The 13,889-nt window shown below is 46.3% G+C and overlaps 1 protein-coding gene across 21 annotated transcripts in view; it reads left to right on the forward strand.

Moving 5' to 3' along the window:
- Positions 1-13,889, forward strand: part of LOC119400020 (ubiquitin carboxyl-terminal hydrolase 7) — an 85,621-nt gene that overhangs the window by 24,865 nt on the left and 46,867 nt on the right. For 6 of the 21 annotated variants that reach the window (XM_049417921.1, XM_049417930.1, XM_049417925.1 and 3 more), the window contains 4 exons: positions 10,355-10,485; positions 10,665-10,719; positions 11,264-11,518; positions 13,304-13,724. The exons of 7 other annotated variants lie outside the window; for them this stretch is intronic. In XM_049417921.1, coding sequence (XP_049273878.1) covers positions 10,355-10,485; positions 10,665-10,719; positions 11,264-11,518; positions 13,304-13,724 — 862 coding nt within the window. Of the gene's footprint in view, positions 1-8,435; positions 8,545-10,354; positions 10,486-10,664; positions 10,720-11,263; positions 11,519-13,303; positions 13,725-13,889 lie in introns of all 21 variants that reach the window. 8 more of the 21 variants (XM_049417918.1, XM_049417934.1, XM_049417936.1 and 5 more) reach the window with 4 other exon arrangements.

Consider the following 13,889-nt stretch of genomic DNA (forward strand, 5'->3'; position numbering starts at 1 on the left):
GCATTGGCTCGCTGCACCTTCGTCAGTGTTGCCAATGCCAGGGCTATCGGCAAACAGGGACTTGTGTGCACCTTTGCCAAATGCCGATGCCTATAAAAATTTGCAGTGTTTCTTTGGTCTGCGAGTTTGAACATTGGAATAATACTTAAAGAAAGATGGTTTCACCGACGGGACAATCTAATTTCGGCCCTTACAGTCACGAGCTCCTCTCGTTCACAGCACGAAAGCTTCAACAAAAGAAATGTGATGCTCCAAAAGGGTATCTATCACAAGCGAAGTCGCTGCACATGGGAGAGATGCCGGATGAGGTGGTTTAAAGTGACTGACAACCAATTTTATGGCTCCTGTTTCTTTTTTCTTTCTTTTTTGCAATGGAAGGCTTACTGGTTAGTGTCTAATCATGTAATGCTAATTCGGAAAGTGCAGTGAAACAGTTATAATCGGAATTTTTCGATCTGTAGCGACTGTGAAGTCTTAACACAACACATGCTGCAAACAGTGCGAGGTGAGTGTGAGAGCGATTCATGTTTGTCCGAGGGGGTTTGCTGGGCATGCATGCACCGTGGCTCTACATGTTCCGCTAGTTGCCGCGAAGGCAGTGCTACTTATCTGCGGCAACTCCTTTTACCTCGTAAGTAGCACAGAATAGTGGGGTGGGTAATATTATACATACTCTAGTTTGAGCACTAAATATAAAGAAGCATCGGGCTACCTACAGCAAACAAAACTATTCTCTTCCGCTAGGCTGGGCATCATACGGTTTAAAAATATAACCCTACTCAAATCGTGAAAAGGATACCTAAATCCGTTGCTGCAAGTCGGTCTTCATTTCCACAAGGATCTAATCGCCGTTCTTCCCAGTGTCAGTCACTTTAAGGTGATAAAAATCATGCGCATTCTAGGGAGACGGAATGTTGTACTTGTGCTAGGGTTGCTTTTTTTTTAGATGTGTCCCAACCTGTCCATCATACCACCTCATTTCTCTGGCAACAATTGAGTTACCTGCCCTGTGAGTGTTGGAGTGAACATTGGTTCTCGTGTGACTTCTGTTCTCTCCCCTCCCGTTGCAGATGACCACGCGGCGGTCCAGCAGCAGCCGCCTCCCCCACAGCCGCCGCAGCCGACCCCTTAGCGGCTCCTCAACCTCCGCCGGCTCCCGTTCCCGCGCCGGACGGGCAGCAGCCGGCCTTCAACGCAGTCTCCAACTTGGCGCAGGCCGGCGCAGACGACGACCCAATGGGCGGTGGCGGTGGGGGGGGTGGGACGCGTCCGATGGAGCCCGCGGAGGAGCCGATGGAAGAGGAAGATGAGGCTCGTTCGGAGGCTACGTTTCGCTTCGTCGTCCCCGAGTTTTCTCGCCTCAAGGAGTCTCTGCTCAGCCCACCCACCTATGTGCGCAACTTGCCTTGGTGAGTAACGCAGTCGCCGTTGCGGTGAATCGGCGTCCTCGGTGGGAAACATTGAACTTAGCGAGCGCTGACTTCTGGCTTTGTTGGTACATGTCCCAGGAGTTGAGCGCAGATGCCTTTGAAGATGGGAACAGATGCCTGTGTGTGTCCCGCTTCGTCTTGTCCCATCTTGATAGTATCTGCAGTAAACTCGTGGGAAAACACTGGATGCACAAAACACCTTAGGTGGATGACTTGCTGCTGTTACTCGGGATGGACAGATTTGGTCTGAAGTGTTCATAGGCTAATTCGCTGTTTGTTACCACTTCACCGTCAGTGGCGTATTGAGGCACGGGCGAACATGGATAACAGGCCACAAAAAGAACGCTGGACGCACCATTGTTTGGCGTGTGTGTCATTTTATGTACGTTCATGTCCTAAACAAGGACACTGTCTTTGAAAGAGCATACGGTTGCATTGAGTGGGTATACTTTGCTGTTAGTAATAGGTTTAGTGATGTCCTCATTAATATGCACACTCTAATAAGCACAATTGTAAAACCATCTTTGAAATAATGAAGTGTGTAGCATTTTTTCAGCGTGTTAAAAATAAATCCCAAATGTTGTGCTGGTACTATCTCGGAAAGCACTCTTCTTCATACCTAATGTTATATGCAACTTTCGTTTTGGAGGAAAGCTACTAACAGAAACTACTAGCTAGCCTCGGCGTTCCCAATAGGTACAGGGTGTTCTTGTGTGCAGTCCTAAGTGCTGTCTCGTGTAGGGTCGTGATTTGGGGCATGTTGCTTTGCAGTTGTTGCCTAAAATCAAATGTAATGTGTTCACTTATTGACCCATTGACCTTGCCGTTAATTCCAAATGATGCCTACTCCTTTGCATAGGTGCATATCTCATCTCGCGGTCACCAAATTTTACGGTTGTTAGAACATTTGGAACGTTGGCATAATGGACGATTTGTGTACCTGTTTAATGAAAGCTTTGAGTCTAATAGTTGATATTCGTAAATATTTTTCAAGCTGCTTTACTCCGTGCGTTCTTTCTGTAGGAAAATCATGGTGATGCCACGTACCAACACAGGCAACGACCGACAGCCGACGAAGAGCCTCGGCTTCTTTCTACAGTGCAACGGCGAGTCCGAGTCTTCGTGAGTTCATTCTTCCAGCTTCTCGGAACTTGTCTGTGCTGCCCGTTGTCTCCTGGCTGCACTTGTTCTGTCTCTCAAAGAACGACACCACTCGTAGTGGAGTTGAAAAGCGTGTAGTCTATTTGGACCTGCCAGCATGTGCACTTTAAGAAACAGTCGCACCCTTTGGGCCGCCTATCTGTCACAATAACTGTCATCTGGCTTGTTTGAGTCGGTGCCCAGCACTTTCCCGTCATGAATGCTATGTCACATTGACAGTGCGCTTCCTTTCATAACCTGCAAGTGCCAGGTGCGCGGTGTTAATACAAGAAATGGCGTACAAGATTGATTACTCTTATTCGCTCCAAATGGAAAGGGCACATTTGGAGCATCTTTTTAACCCACAATGATAACCGTGTCCTCTTTCCTCGCGTTAATGTCAAGCACCCGGTACCCCCAGGTCACAAAACGCCATGCATGGCATAGGCGTGATGTAGCATTCCCAATGGGAATGCGCTGAACGACGAGCTTCAAAGGAAACTCGAGTAAGCCAGGCGACGATTACTGGTGCGAGACGGGGACATCCCCAATGGTGCATTTGTTTGAGCCCTGAGTCGGATGGAACGTCACGCAGTCACGTCCGTCACATTTGTGAATGCTCCACATCCCGATACTCCTATCGGTGTAGCTCGGTATGCATTCTATGGAGCACTGCAGGGCCTCTTTTAAAAAAAATAAGTGCACTTGAGAGTCTTCGACAGGTTGCCTTATGGCTACCCAATTTGTTTTTGTGTGCTCGATTTGTGAGCAGGTTTGTGGCCAGCAAAAAAAAAAAAAAAAAAAAAAAGTTAACTTGCCTAAACGTATTTTCTAAACATTGCTCGTTTATAGAAAGTTCCTTGAGTAATTTCATTGAAAGTGTTAGTTTCTATTTAAATGTGCGCTAGTTCTGCAGTGCTGGCTTTGGCAGAATGGTTCAGAGACAGCAGACTGTGTTGCCTGTCGGCTGTCTGCCTCGTTTGTTTGACCATGCTTGTTGCTGTTTTCCCGGCTTGTTTATTTTAATGTGCTCAGTTGAGCTCATCAATCTTTGATGAAATGGTCAGGGAGGCCTCAAGAATGCTGAATCTAAAAGTGCCATGTGTAACTGCCTTGATTTGTGTCATTTTTTGTCACACTTACCAGTAGCCTAATCAGTGCTTTTGTAAAATTATTTTTCATAGTTTGTACGGGTAACTTAGCCTATAGACAACACTGCGCCATTTTTAATGAATTTAGCCTTGTATGGCTAGCTTTGCTGTGATTGACAATAGGATGCATTAGGAAAGAGAGCTTGTACAAACAGCTTGGATCTGTACTTCGTTTTCTTCTAGATTATGTAAGGGAAATTTGTCTTTACGTTCATTCAGTTGCTGTTGAAATTGTGTGTATGCGCGGATTTTTTTATTTAGCATGAGCATAGCAATCATGCCGCAGATTTTTTTTGCTTGCTAGTTGCATAACATTCCTTTCACAGCAGCAAAGTGTTCCATTATATAATTTGGCTGCATAAGTAACTGTACACTTGACTGGTCCGTCTTGCACTTGGATTGCAATGATGCACTCTTGTTTGGAATTGGGGACTCCAATCACGAGTAACTTAATGGCAAAGCACTGCACGCACAAGATCATTGCGTCGGAGGTTGGGGGGCGTCTCCTAATGTGTTCCTTGCATCGTACAGTGTGGTCCTCTAAATAAAGGGAATGCGCAAGTGCGGGGGCCTGTGCTCTGTGAGGGCTGTTTAGAGCGCCAGCACTTGCAGGTGCAGTCCCGGCCACAGCGGTCGCGTTTCGATAGAGCGATGTGCTATACCGTGTACTGTGCGATGTCAGTGCACGATAAATGTCCGCACGTGTTGGGAATTACCCAGAGCCCTCACTACAGCATCTCATAGCCCGAGTCGCTTTGGTCCAAAACGCCATAAACCAACCAACCATCTCTTAGAAACACCAGCAAGTGGCGGCAAGAGAAAGCGCAGTTCTCTCGGCTTAGTCTATTGTCGGGCTGAAAACCAGACACGCGCTTGTTTTACAGATGTGCATGGGGTGGTGCTTGCAGCACGGCATCGTCTGCTCTCTGGTTATCTCGCCTTTCAATAGATGATCTTGTCTTATACAACCTGCCTTATCATTTGCAATACTTATCAGTACTTATAGAAAGATGATGCCAGGAAGAAATGTGCTTCCATTTTCTGCCGCTTGCCAGCACTCTAAGCAGCCATTGTGGAGCAGAAGTCGCGTGCTTGTCCCGTCCCTTTCATAAAGAGCCACCCTGTACATGTTAGCTGTGGATTGTCCTTGCAGTCCTTGCAGTGTAAATACTCTATTTATTCTGTTTTGTACAATCAACCTATGGCATGAGGACGAAGTGCTACGACATCTGGCAAAGGACGAAAAGGAATAGCGTTTGGACCACTGCATATTTACATTCGGCTTTGCATTCACAACACTGTTCATAGCGCATTGGCTGTGCTCAGCCATAAGGTCTCGAGCCCTGCCATTATTGGTTTTTTTAAAAACTGAATCCCTTGCATCCTTGCAGGGAAGCCTCTGAAGGCGAAGACAGTGTGCCGTAAGGAAAAAGATTCATTATGGGTCATTTTGTTCATTTTATTGTTGCGTACTTTGTTTGGGTGCATTAGTTTGAGGGCGTGACCCTCTGTAGGCATTTTTGAGCCCTTCTGCCAAGCCGCCAGCACTTAAATGAAAGAAAAGGAAAAATTTGATATCGTCTGCTCAATTCTGCATTGGATACACAGCCAATATTAAGGGTTACAATTTCGCCATTGTCGCCAAAATTGGCATCTCGTTATTGCAGAGTGTCACGTCCTGTCATTTTTTACGCTCTCATTGTTGCTGCTTGCACAGTTGCATAGATTTGGGGTGGTGGACAGATTCATAACAGTTTCAGCTGATGGATCAAGCTCTTGACAAACTGCTGGGAAATACGCATCTGAACCACAGCTGCAATAGATGGTGGCCACTGCAAAGAATACAGTTAATAGAACAGCGGCAAATAAAAAAAGAATTCTTGCAAACATGTGCCGTAGTCGCATGACAGGATAAACATGAAAATGGCTTAATGCACTAAAGACTGACAGAAAAGAGAATTGGTTACAGATGTAATGTTGCCAACATTTCATCTAGTACTGACGTCGCATATGATTAGGGCTGCCAAGTGTGACAAACTTTAAGGGAGCTTCCAAGTTTTTTAAATCAAAAACTTCACCTGCAAGGAGTTAACTGCACATGTGTTCACAATTTTGGATGTGAACATTCGCAGTGGTGGTTGGGTGATTCCGGTAGTGTTCTGCTGAGCATGACATGGTTCAGTCTGGCGCACGGCATCTGCATTCTGAGGAGTTAAATGTGTTTGTTCAATCTCGAAGGTTGAAGTAATCAAGATTTTACTGCATCAGGAATCCAGGTACTAGTTCAGTTGTTAGCCACACATCATTGTTTTTAATCATCGCTATTTGATCACAGGCTTTTAGGCTACGCGGATGTCCAGTGTTTCTGACCTTTCTTGCTGTGTAAACTAACGAGAAGTACTGTGTGGCGTTGTGTCCAAATCGCTGAAATTCTTGGTTTGCGGCTGTATTTGCAGCATACATTTACGACACTGTTGTTGCCTTGCAGAACGTGGTCCTGCAACGCCACTGCCGAGCTGCGTCTAATTAGTCAGAAGGAGGGCGTCGAAAACTTTGTCAGAAGTAAGTGCTATCTGTGAAATTGCTCTCTGTGTGAAATTGCTCTGTGTGAAAGTGCCCTCTGTGTGAAAAAGCTGTCTGAAAGCACTCGCTACATGAAAGTGCTGTGATGAGAAACAAAAATGTTAACTAAATTGCATGTGATCAGAGCAAATATACCGAAGGCATGCTTTGGCTCCCTGGCCTCTGTTTCATAGCATGAAAAGTTGTCTGCACGTATAGCACGTCTTGTGGCACTTTGTCAGACCAGAAAGCTATAGAAATGCTGAATTAACGCAAATTCGATGTTCTTAGGATAAAAATGCAAGTTTAAGCAGTCCTTACTTGTTCAAGCCATTGGTGATGGCTCTCAAACATTGTATTGCCACTGTTCATACAGTATGTCTATACTTTTTCTGACTTTACCATGGTACTGTATTGAAATGGCCATTGTAGTCGTTCTGTGTCGTTAATCTTTGTGTATGTGTTTGCAGAGATTCAGCACCTTTTCTATGGCAAGGAGAACGACTGGGGTTTCAGCCACTTCATGACGTGGAGTGTGAGTGTCGTTCATACTTGTTTGAGTCTTACTGGTGTGTAAACGGCATAGACACCTAATGCAAGGTGAATGGCAGCAAGGCTTACTGGAGCGTAAATGGCGTTTGAGACCTTAGCTGGAGCGTAAATGGCGTTTGAGACTTTATCTGTAACGTCAGTGCCGTTTGAGACATTAGCTGGAGTCTAAATGGCATTTAGGCCTTCGGTGTTTGAGACCTGAGCTGAGCGTAAGTGGCGTTTGAGACTTTAGTGTATAATCACGTTCATTCATTTCTTATTGCTCACTTTGCACATGAAAAAGTGCTGCAGATTTTCCAGTAGTTAGCCATCATAATTACTCTGTTGGTTTTCTTAGCACAAAATTCTTTGCCTTCCCTTTAAAGCTTGCTGCATGCCTGATGGTTGCACCTGGCGCCACTCTGTTCAGTGCGAAACTTTTTCTTTTCTTTTCAATTAGGACGTCTTGGACCCAGAGAAAGGCTTCATCGTGGACGACACCATCATCCTCGAGTCTGGGTGTGCGCCGATGCTCGCACGGTGTCAGGTCGGTGTCCGCAGTGCTTGCAAGTTCGCACGGTTCTCTAGATTCTTTTATTCGAGTTTATTTTTTTAACTTTTGTATTAGCAAGAGCAACCAATGCAAGAAGTTTCTTAGTTGAAAATGTGAACTCTGCGAGGAATCGCGCTAACCTTCTTAGCGTTGTCCAGCTTGCACCGAAATGGAAAAGTACAAATGCAGTTGGAATTGACTGGCGTAGTGTAGCCATGGCAGGGCCAGATGCTGTTGAATTTCCCACGTTCTTTCTACAAATAGGCAAGCTTTGTGTGAGGGAGTGTGCAAGTACATTCAGCCAGTATTTGCAGGGCCATTTTAATGCTCTGGGCTCAGGTGGGTGCTAAGAAATGTCATTCTGAGTTTTAAGTTATTGTCAACTTTTCCATTCAGTAGATGCAATCTGAATGTTCCGAGATCGTTCAGCATGTGCGTGTCTGCACAGCTACCTGTATTTGAAATGTTTGTGTGCTAGGAAGCATCAATGTACAACTTGCTGCAGCTTGCAAGCAGAAATGACTTTGAAACAACTCTGTCTTTCTCTCCGCAGCATTGCGTAAGTATGATGGCCAGCTCGTTCAGTTCCGAGCTGGTGACGGCCTCGCACTATTTCCAGGAAATTATTGAACATTACAGTTGGTTAATATTGTCTCGAAGCTTCAAGTAACTGTTGGCAAGATTGGAGTTCAGGTGATACCGAGGGTGACGTTTTCGGAGACACTTTGTGGCCTTACCATTACCATTTCTTTGGTTGGGTCATCCTAACGACTGCCCTGCAGGCGCTGTTGTTTGCGAAAGAGTAGTTGTTAAATTGATCAAGAGAGATGCAAGCATCAAATTTGTACACTGGAGCGGTATCATCCATTATTTCTTGGAAAGTGTACGTCTGGAAGCATTCCCAATGCTGCGCGACTCGTACAAAACTACTTGGTCGCTAGTGTGCCTCCAATGCCGATTTCTGCAAAATCGCGATAATTAGCATCCTCAGAAGTGCACCCATGGTGTGCTGCTTCGACACTTGTGTGGCAAAACGATATCTCGTCCCTTTGTCGCTTTGCTCTGCAGCTGGGACTCCAAGAAGCACACAGGATACGTGGGCCTCAAGAACCAGGGCGCCACCTGCTACATGAACTCATTACTACAGACACTGTTCTTTACGAACCAGTTACGAAAGGTCAGTGCAAGTATGTCTTTTGCGTGCGAAAGCATATCTCAGTGTGCTTGTGAAACATCTCTATTGCTTTGGGAACAGTAAGCACTGTAAGCACCAGATAAGCAGGCATTTACTGCTACTTCAGTACAGTAAACCGTCCATGCGAATTGCGCCATCAGTGCAGCATGCCGTTACAGCACCTTGCGCAAATGAAACAGTGCGACCCGCCATGCCAGGACACATCGTATGCGTTCCGCAACAAAGGTACATTTTTTTCAGATCCATTCAGTCAGGGCTTGTGCACGTGACCCCCACCCCTCATCAGCGACGTTTACGCGAGCCTCGACCAGTTGTTAGTGTAAAGTTTTAGCAAGTTACAGTAATACCGTACCAACAGTATCGTTACTTTCTGTGTCTGCATTCCGTATTTACGTACAGTAACACGATGATGATGATCGCGGCTAATTTGAGTTTTGCAGATTAAAATAGCAACTTGCCGATCACGAAATAATCGTTTTGCCGAGTGTCCCCATTATTAAAAAGTTTTAAATACTACTCATTCGGGGTTACATCGCTGCCAAAAATTTGCACCGACAGTGAAGTAGAACACTCTTGTTTACATTACGTGCTTGCCTGCTTGCACACTTCACCACCAGATGGCACCACTTGTGCAGGCTGCTCAAGTTAGTGGCTGCTGTGATAGGTTAAACTGCTAATGCAAAGAAGTTTGCGGACAAACTAAAATAATCTGCTATTGTTGTTCCGTATACGGAAAGAGTTTCCATATGGTAAAGTTTGTGCATGCGCATCTTTAGCTGGTGTGGTATTACCGTACTTTCCGTGCGGTAAAGCGGCATTGCTGAAAGACCCTAGTAACATTTGCCAATGCTGGAAACGCATGCCTGTAAGTTGTATGTGATTCCTGTCTCTCCTATGGTGGCCACGCATTTGAGGGATCGGAAAAGGTGTCCCCGAGACGGTTCAGTGGAGCGTGCGTGATGTTGATTTTGAGTCGTCAAACGGAGAAACCAAAATCCTCTCTCGCCTGGATAACCACGTAACCGTGTTGGGACGCTTGCTCTGTCTCTTGCACTAACGCGCAACTTCAACGACCCTGGCATGGCCAACTGGCAGGAAAGCAGGGTTCTTGGAGGAGATGCGACAGCTGTGCAAGGAAGACTTTAGGGGACGTGAGACAGGCACATGTCCACACGAGTTGGAATGTGCCCTTAGTGTGCGTCCACGGAACGTGGAAGCAATCGATATGTTAATTAGCCCAAATTAGCCCACTTTACTGCTAAGCAAATGTTCTCGCTGCCCTTGAATTTTTTTTAAGGTGAAAGCCTTAGGGGCCTCATTAAACGCGGAAATTGGCAGTCGCCGTCAACAAGAGTGATTAAAAATATCGTTACATGATGATGTCAGCATGACCTCACAGATCGGCAAAATTTTTGACGTCATGATGTCACCATGACATTGCATAACCTGCCATCACATGATGTCACCATGACATTGCATAACCTGCCATCACATGATGTCATCTCATGACATTGCATAACGTGGCATCAAATGATGTCATGACATGACATCATCACTTGGTCAAAGGTAGGCTCATCGCGGAGGCAGTGCAAAGCCATATTAGGCGCAGAAAGCTTTTGGAAGGGGGGCAGTGAAGGATTGATACATTGAGAAGGAAAAAGATGCCTTCGAATTGTCCTTAGGCGAATGCACAAGGGACCCTGCGAGTTTCGTATGACCCATTTGCTTGCTGATAATAATGTTTGAAGGAATGAAAATAAGTAAACGTCCGAATGAACTGTCTGCATTGCAGGCTGTCTACCAAATGCCCACCGAGAGCGACGACTCGTCCAAGAGCGTGGCGCTGGCATTGCAGCGGGTGTTTTACGAACTGCAGTTTTCCGATCGACCCGTCGGCACCAAGAAGCTCACAAAGTCCTTTGGGTGAGCACCGGATTCGGCGCACCCGCCTTGGCGACTGTGACAGTTCACTGCTAAGCTCATGGATGCGAGGGTTTTTTCTCTCTCTTTCCTCAGTAGCTGTTTGTATGTTTTTTTGTGTGTGTAAGGGCTTACAGTTGAAGGCAGTTAGTGCCAACTTAATGCCTCGTTTCCTTCTGCAGGTGGGAGACTTTAGACTCATTCATGCAGCACGACGTTCAAGAGCTCTGCCGAGTGGTGAGTGCCATTTCAGTCACTCTCAATCTTATGGCAGGTAGTACTAATCAAACCAACAGATTTAAGCCAAGGAAAGCATAGGGGACATTCTTTGTTGTTTTTTAAGCTGTAGTGTAATGATTTTGACCTGAATTGTAATGTAAGCTTAATGATTTTCAATTTAGGTCAAATTCATCACACTACTAAGAGCAGCATCCTGGGCTAGTTCGTAATCCATTGCTTCAATGCGATCGCGCAAAAATGAGAAAAGACACTCGCAACAGAGAAGCCACGCCCAGTGCAGTTTCGCTGGGTGTCTCTTCTTCTCTGCTGTCCATGTCTTTGTTGTGTCTTTGTCATGTTCGTGTCTTCCTTGTGTGTGTGTGTTGTCTTTACTCACAGCAAAATGTCATACAGTAAGCAATACCAACTAGGCCAAGAGGAAGTTCTCCTCAATTATAATTGTCTCTTGGTTTCATTAAACAGCGTTCTTGTTTCACTTCGGCATCCTTTCGAGTTATGCGCATTCCTGTTGCTGATGTGTCGCACGTTTCGCCTTCCCCAGCTGCTGGACAACATGGAGAGCAAGATGAAGGGCACCTGCGTGGAGGGCACGATCCCTCGTCTCTTCGAGGGCAAGATGATCTCGTTCATCAAGTGCAAGCACGTGGACTACGCGTCTCGGCGCATGGAGCCCTTCTACGACATCCAGCTCAACGTCAAGGGTAAGAAGAACATCCACGAGAGCTTCCAGGACTACTGCGCCACCGAGTCGCTCGACGGCGACAACAAGTACGACGCCGGCCAGTATGGACTTCAGGTGCGTGCTCTTTTACGCTAATTCTAAAAAAGGGGTGTGTTTGGGGAGTTTTTGTGATGCACCAGTACACCTTAAAGGGGCCATGACACCCAATTTTCCATCATAATCTGTGTTATGTGGGTTAATCCTAGTGCATTCACAAATAAGCTGGCGAAATTTTAGCACATTTGGTCGAGCACTTAACTTATAATTGAATATTTTTATAAACACGCGAGCGGCCCGAGAGTCGGGCAACATTGGTGCACTCGCGAGCCGTGACGTAACAAGCAGCTTGTTTTGTAAGCTCCTTTATTCCGGCCAAAGATATTGTTTTGTGGTCAGCTTCGCGTGATATCGAGATATTTGAGCTTTCTTCAGCTTGGCACTGAAATTGAACCATTTGCAGCGGCTGAAACTTTGGTAGAAGACGACGGCTCCGTTCCGGGCTGCACGTGACGTCACACGCGCTATAGCAAAATGGCGGTCGCCGGCGGTGGGCGGGCTTTACAGCCGGCGACTTCTAGGTCTTGTTTTGCACTGAAATAGTCCTTTACGCCCACTTTTGAAATCTGTGTAGGCATAATAGACCCTCTACTTCTAGTTTTCAGCGAAAACCACAAATCTTTGGGCGACTGTGTCATGGCCCCTTTAAGGCAAACAGGAGAATTTGGAGTGTATTTTTGCCACACAGCGATTTCATTTGGCCCTTTAAGGCAAACAGGAGAATTTGGAGTGTATTTTTGGCACACAGCGATTTCATTTGGCCTGCTTGCACTTCTTTGCTCAACTCGTGCACCCGCTACTTTCCTATCAAGAGTGCTATGTCATGCTGGTAGCCACACACTGTTTGTGACCGGGAAGTGCCAGGCACGCAGTGATAATGCAAGTGAAGCATGCAAGATTATGCTTATCGTTGTGTGGCAGAAAGGCCTGTTTACATGCCTATGCTAATAATGATAATGACAACCAACAGACAACCAAGCCAAGGAGAGTATAGGGAACATTATTTGTATTAATTGCGACATAAACCTGAAGAAATTAAAGTGAGCAAAAAGACAACTTGCCACCGGCAGGGACTGAACCTGCAGCCTTCAGATAACGTGCCCTATGCTCTACCAATTGAGCTGTGGTGGTGGTCGTCCTCCTGTGCACTTTATAGTACAGGTATGTGCACTTAGTACCTGGTAGTGCTAGTCAGTGCAGCTCGTAGCCACGACTGCTTCTTTCGTTTGTCCCCTTCAGACGCGATTTATGATGGACTGTCTGAAAATGCGTCAACCTCGCACAACATAATTGCAAAGCACCCTATATTATATCCCATAAAAGAGAATATCTTGTTTTTGTGTGAGTTTCAGTAGTTTAATGTAATTAGCATGTAATTAAGTATCTAATTATGCTGCAATCAGTCATGTTCAACTTTTGCACAAGAAGAATCAAATCTTACGCTCAAAATGTGCACCAAATTGTTTTTGGTTGTATTCGTTTCGAGAAAACAAAAAGAACGCTCTTGATGTTGGTCCTGGAAAGCGGCACATCAAATGACCGTCGATCATGGTAGTGTTGCCAGCAAAGTGATGCTCTGCAGCAATATGCAGCACAATGATGTTAAATGAGGGCTAGTTGTCCACTCGGAAAGCGTGTACAAATGTGCACACCGAGCTTTTAGCCGCTTGAAGAAATGCGCGGTGCGTGATGCGCCTCCGTTGTTGATGTGTACAATCGTACACACTGCCGCTAAGATGGGGCTATGCTAATAAAGATAATTTTGAAATTTTATAACGTTTTATTTTTCTTTCCTTTCATCAGGAAGCCGAGAAGGGCATAATCTTTGCCTGCCTGCCGCCCGTGGTGCACCTGCACCTGCTACGCTTCCAGTACGACCACGTCACCGACAACAACATCAAGATCAACGACCGGTTCGAGTTCCCCGAGCGCCTCAACCTCACCGAGTTCCTCACCGAGGGTGGGGCCAACTCGGGCGGCCCGGCCACCTACACTCTGCACGCGGTGCTCGTGCACAGTGGGGACAACCACGGGGGCCACTACGTGGTGTTTATCAACCCGCGCGGCGACGGCCGCTGGTGCAAATTCGACGACGACGTTGTGTCGCGCTGCACCAAGCAGGAGGCCATCGACCACAATTTTGGCGGCACCGACGAGGACGTGGCCGTCAGCCGACACTGCACCAACGCCTACATGTTGGTCTACATCCGGGACAGTGCCATCAGTGAGTGCGACGCTTGAATGTCGGCCATCCGTGGTCTTGCAGTAGGGGTGTGTGCTCGACCCGGGGTGTGTTTCGAGACCAAATTGAATATGGACTGAATGGTGCCTGAAGGGAATAGAAAAGGGGTCTCAAATGTGCGGCCCGCGCATGACTGCCTTTGTCTCG

Source organism: Rhipicephalus sanguineus, chromosome 7 (assembly GCF_013339695.2).
Source record: "Rhipicephalus sanguineus isolate Rsan-2018 chromosome 7, BIME_Rsan_1.4, whole genome shotgun sequence".
Taxonomy (NCBI): domain Eukaryota; kingdom Metazoa; phylum Arthropoda; class Arachnida; order Ixodida; family Ixodidae; genus Rhipicephalus; species Rhipicephalus sanguineus.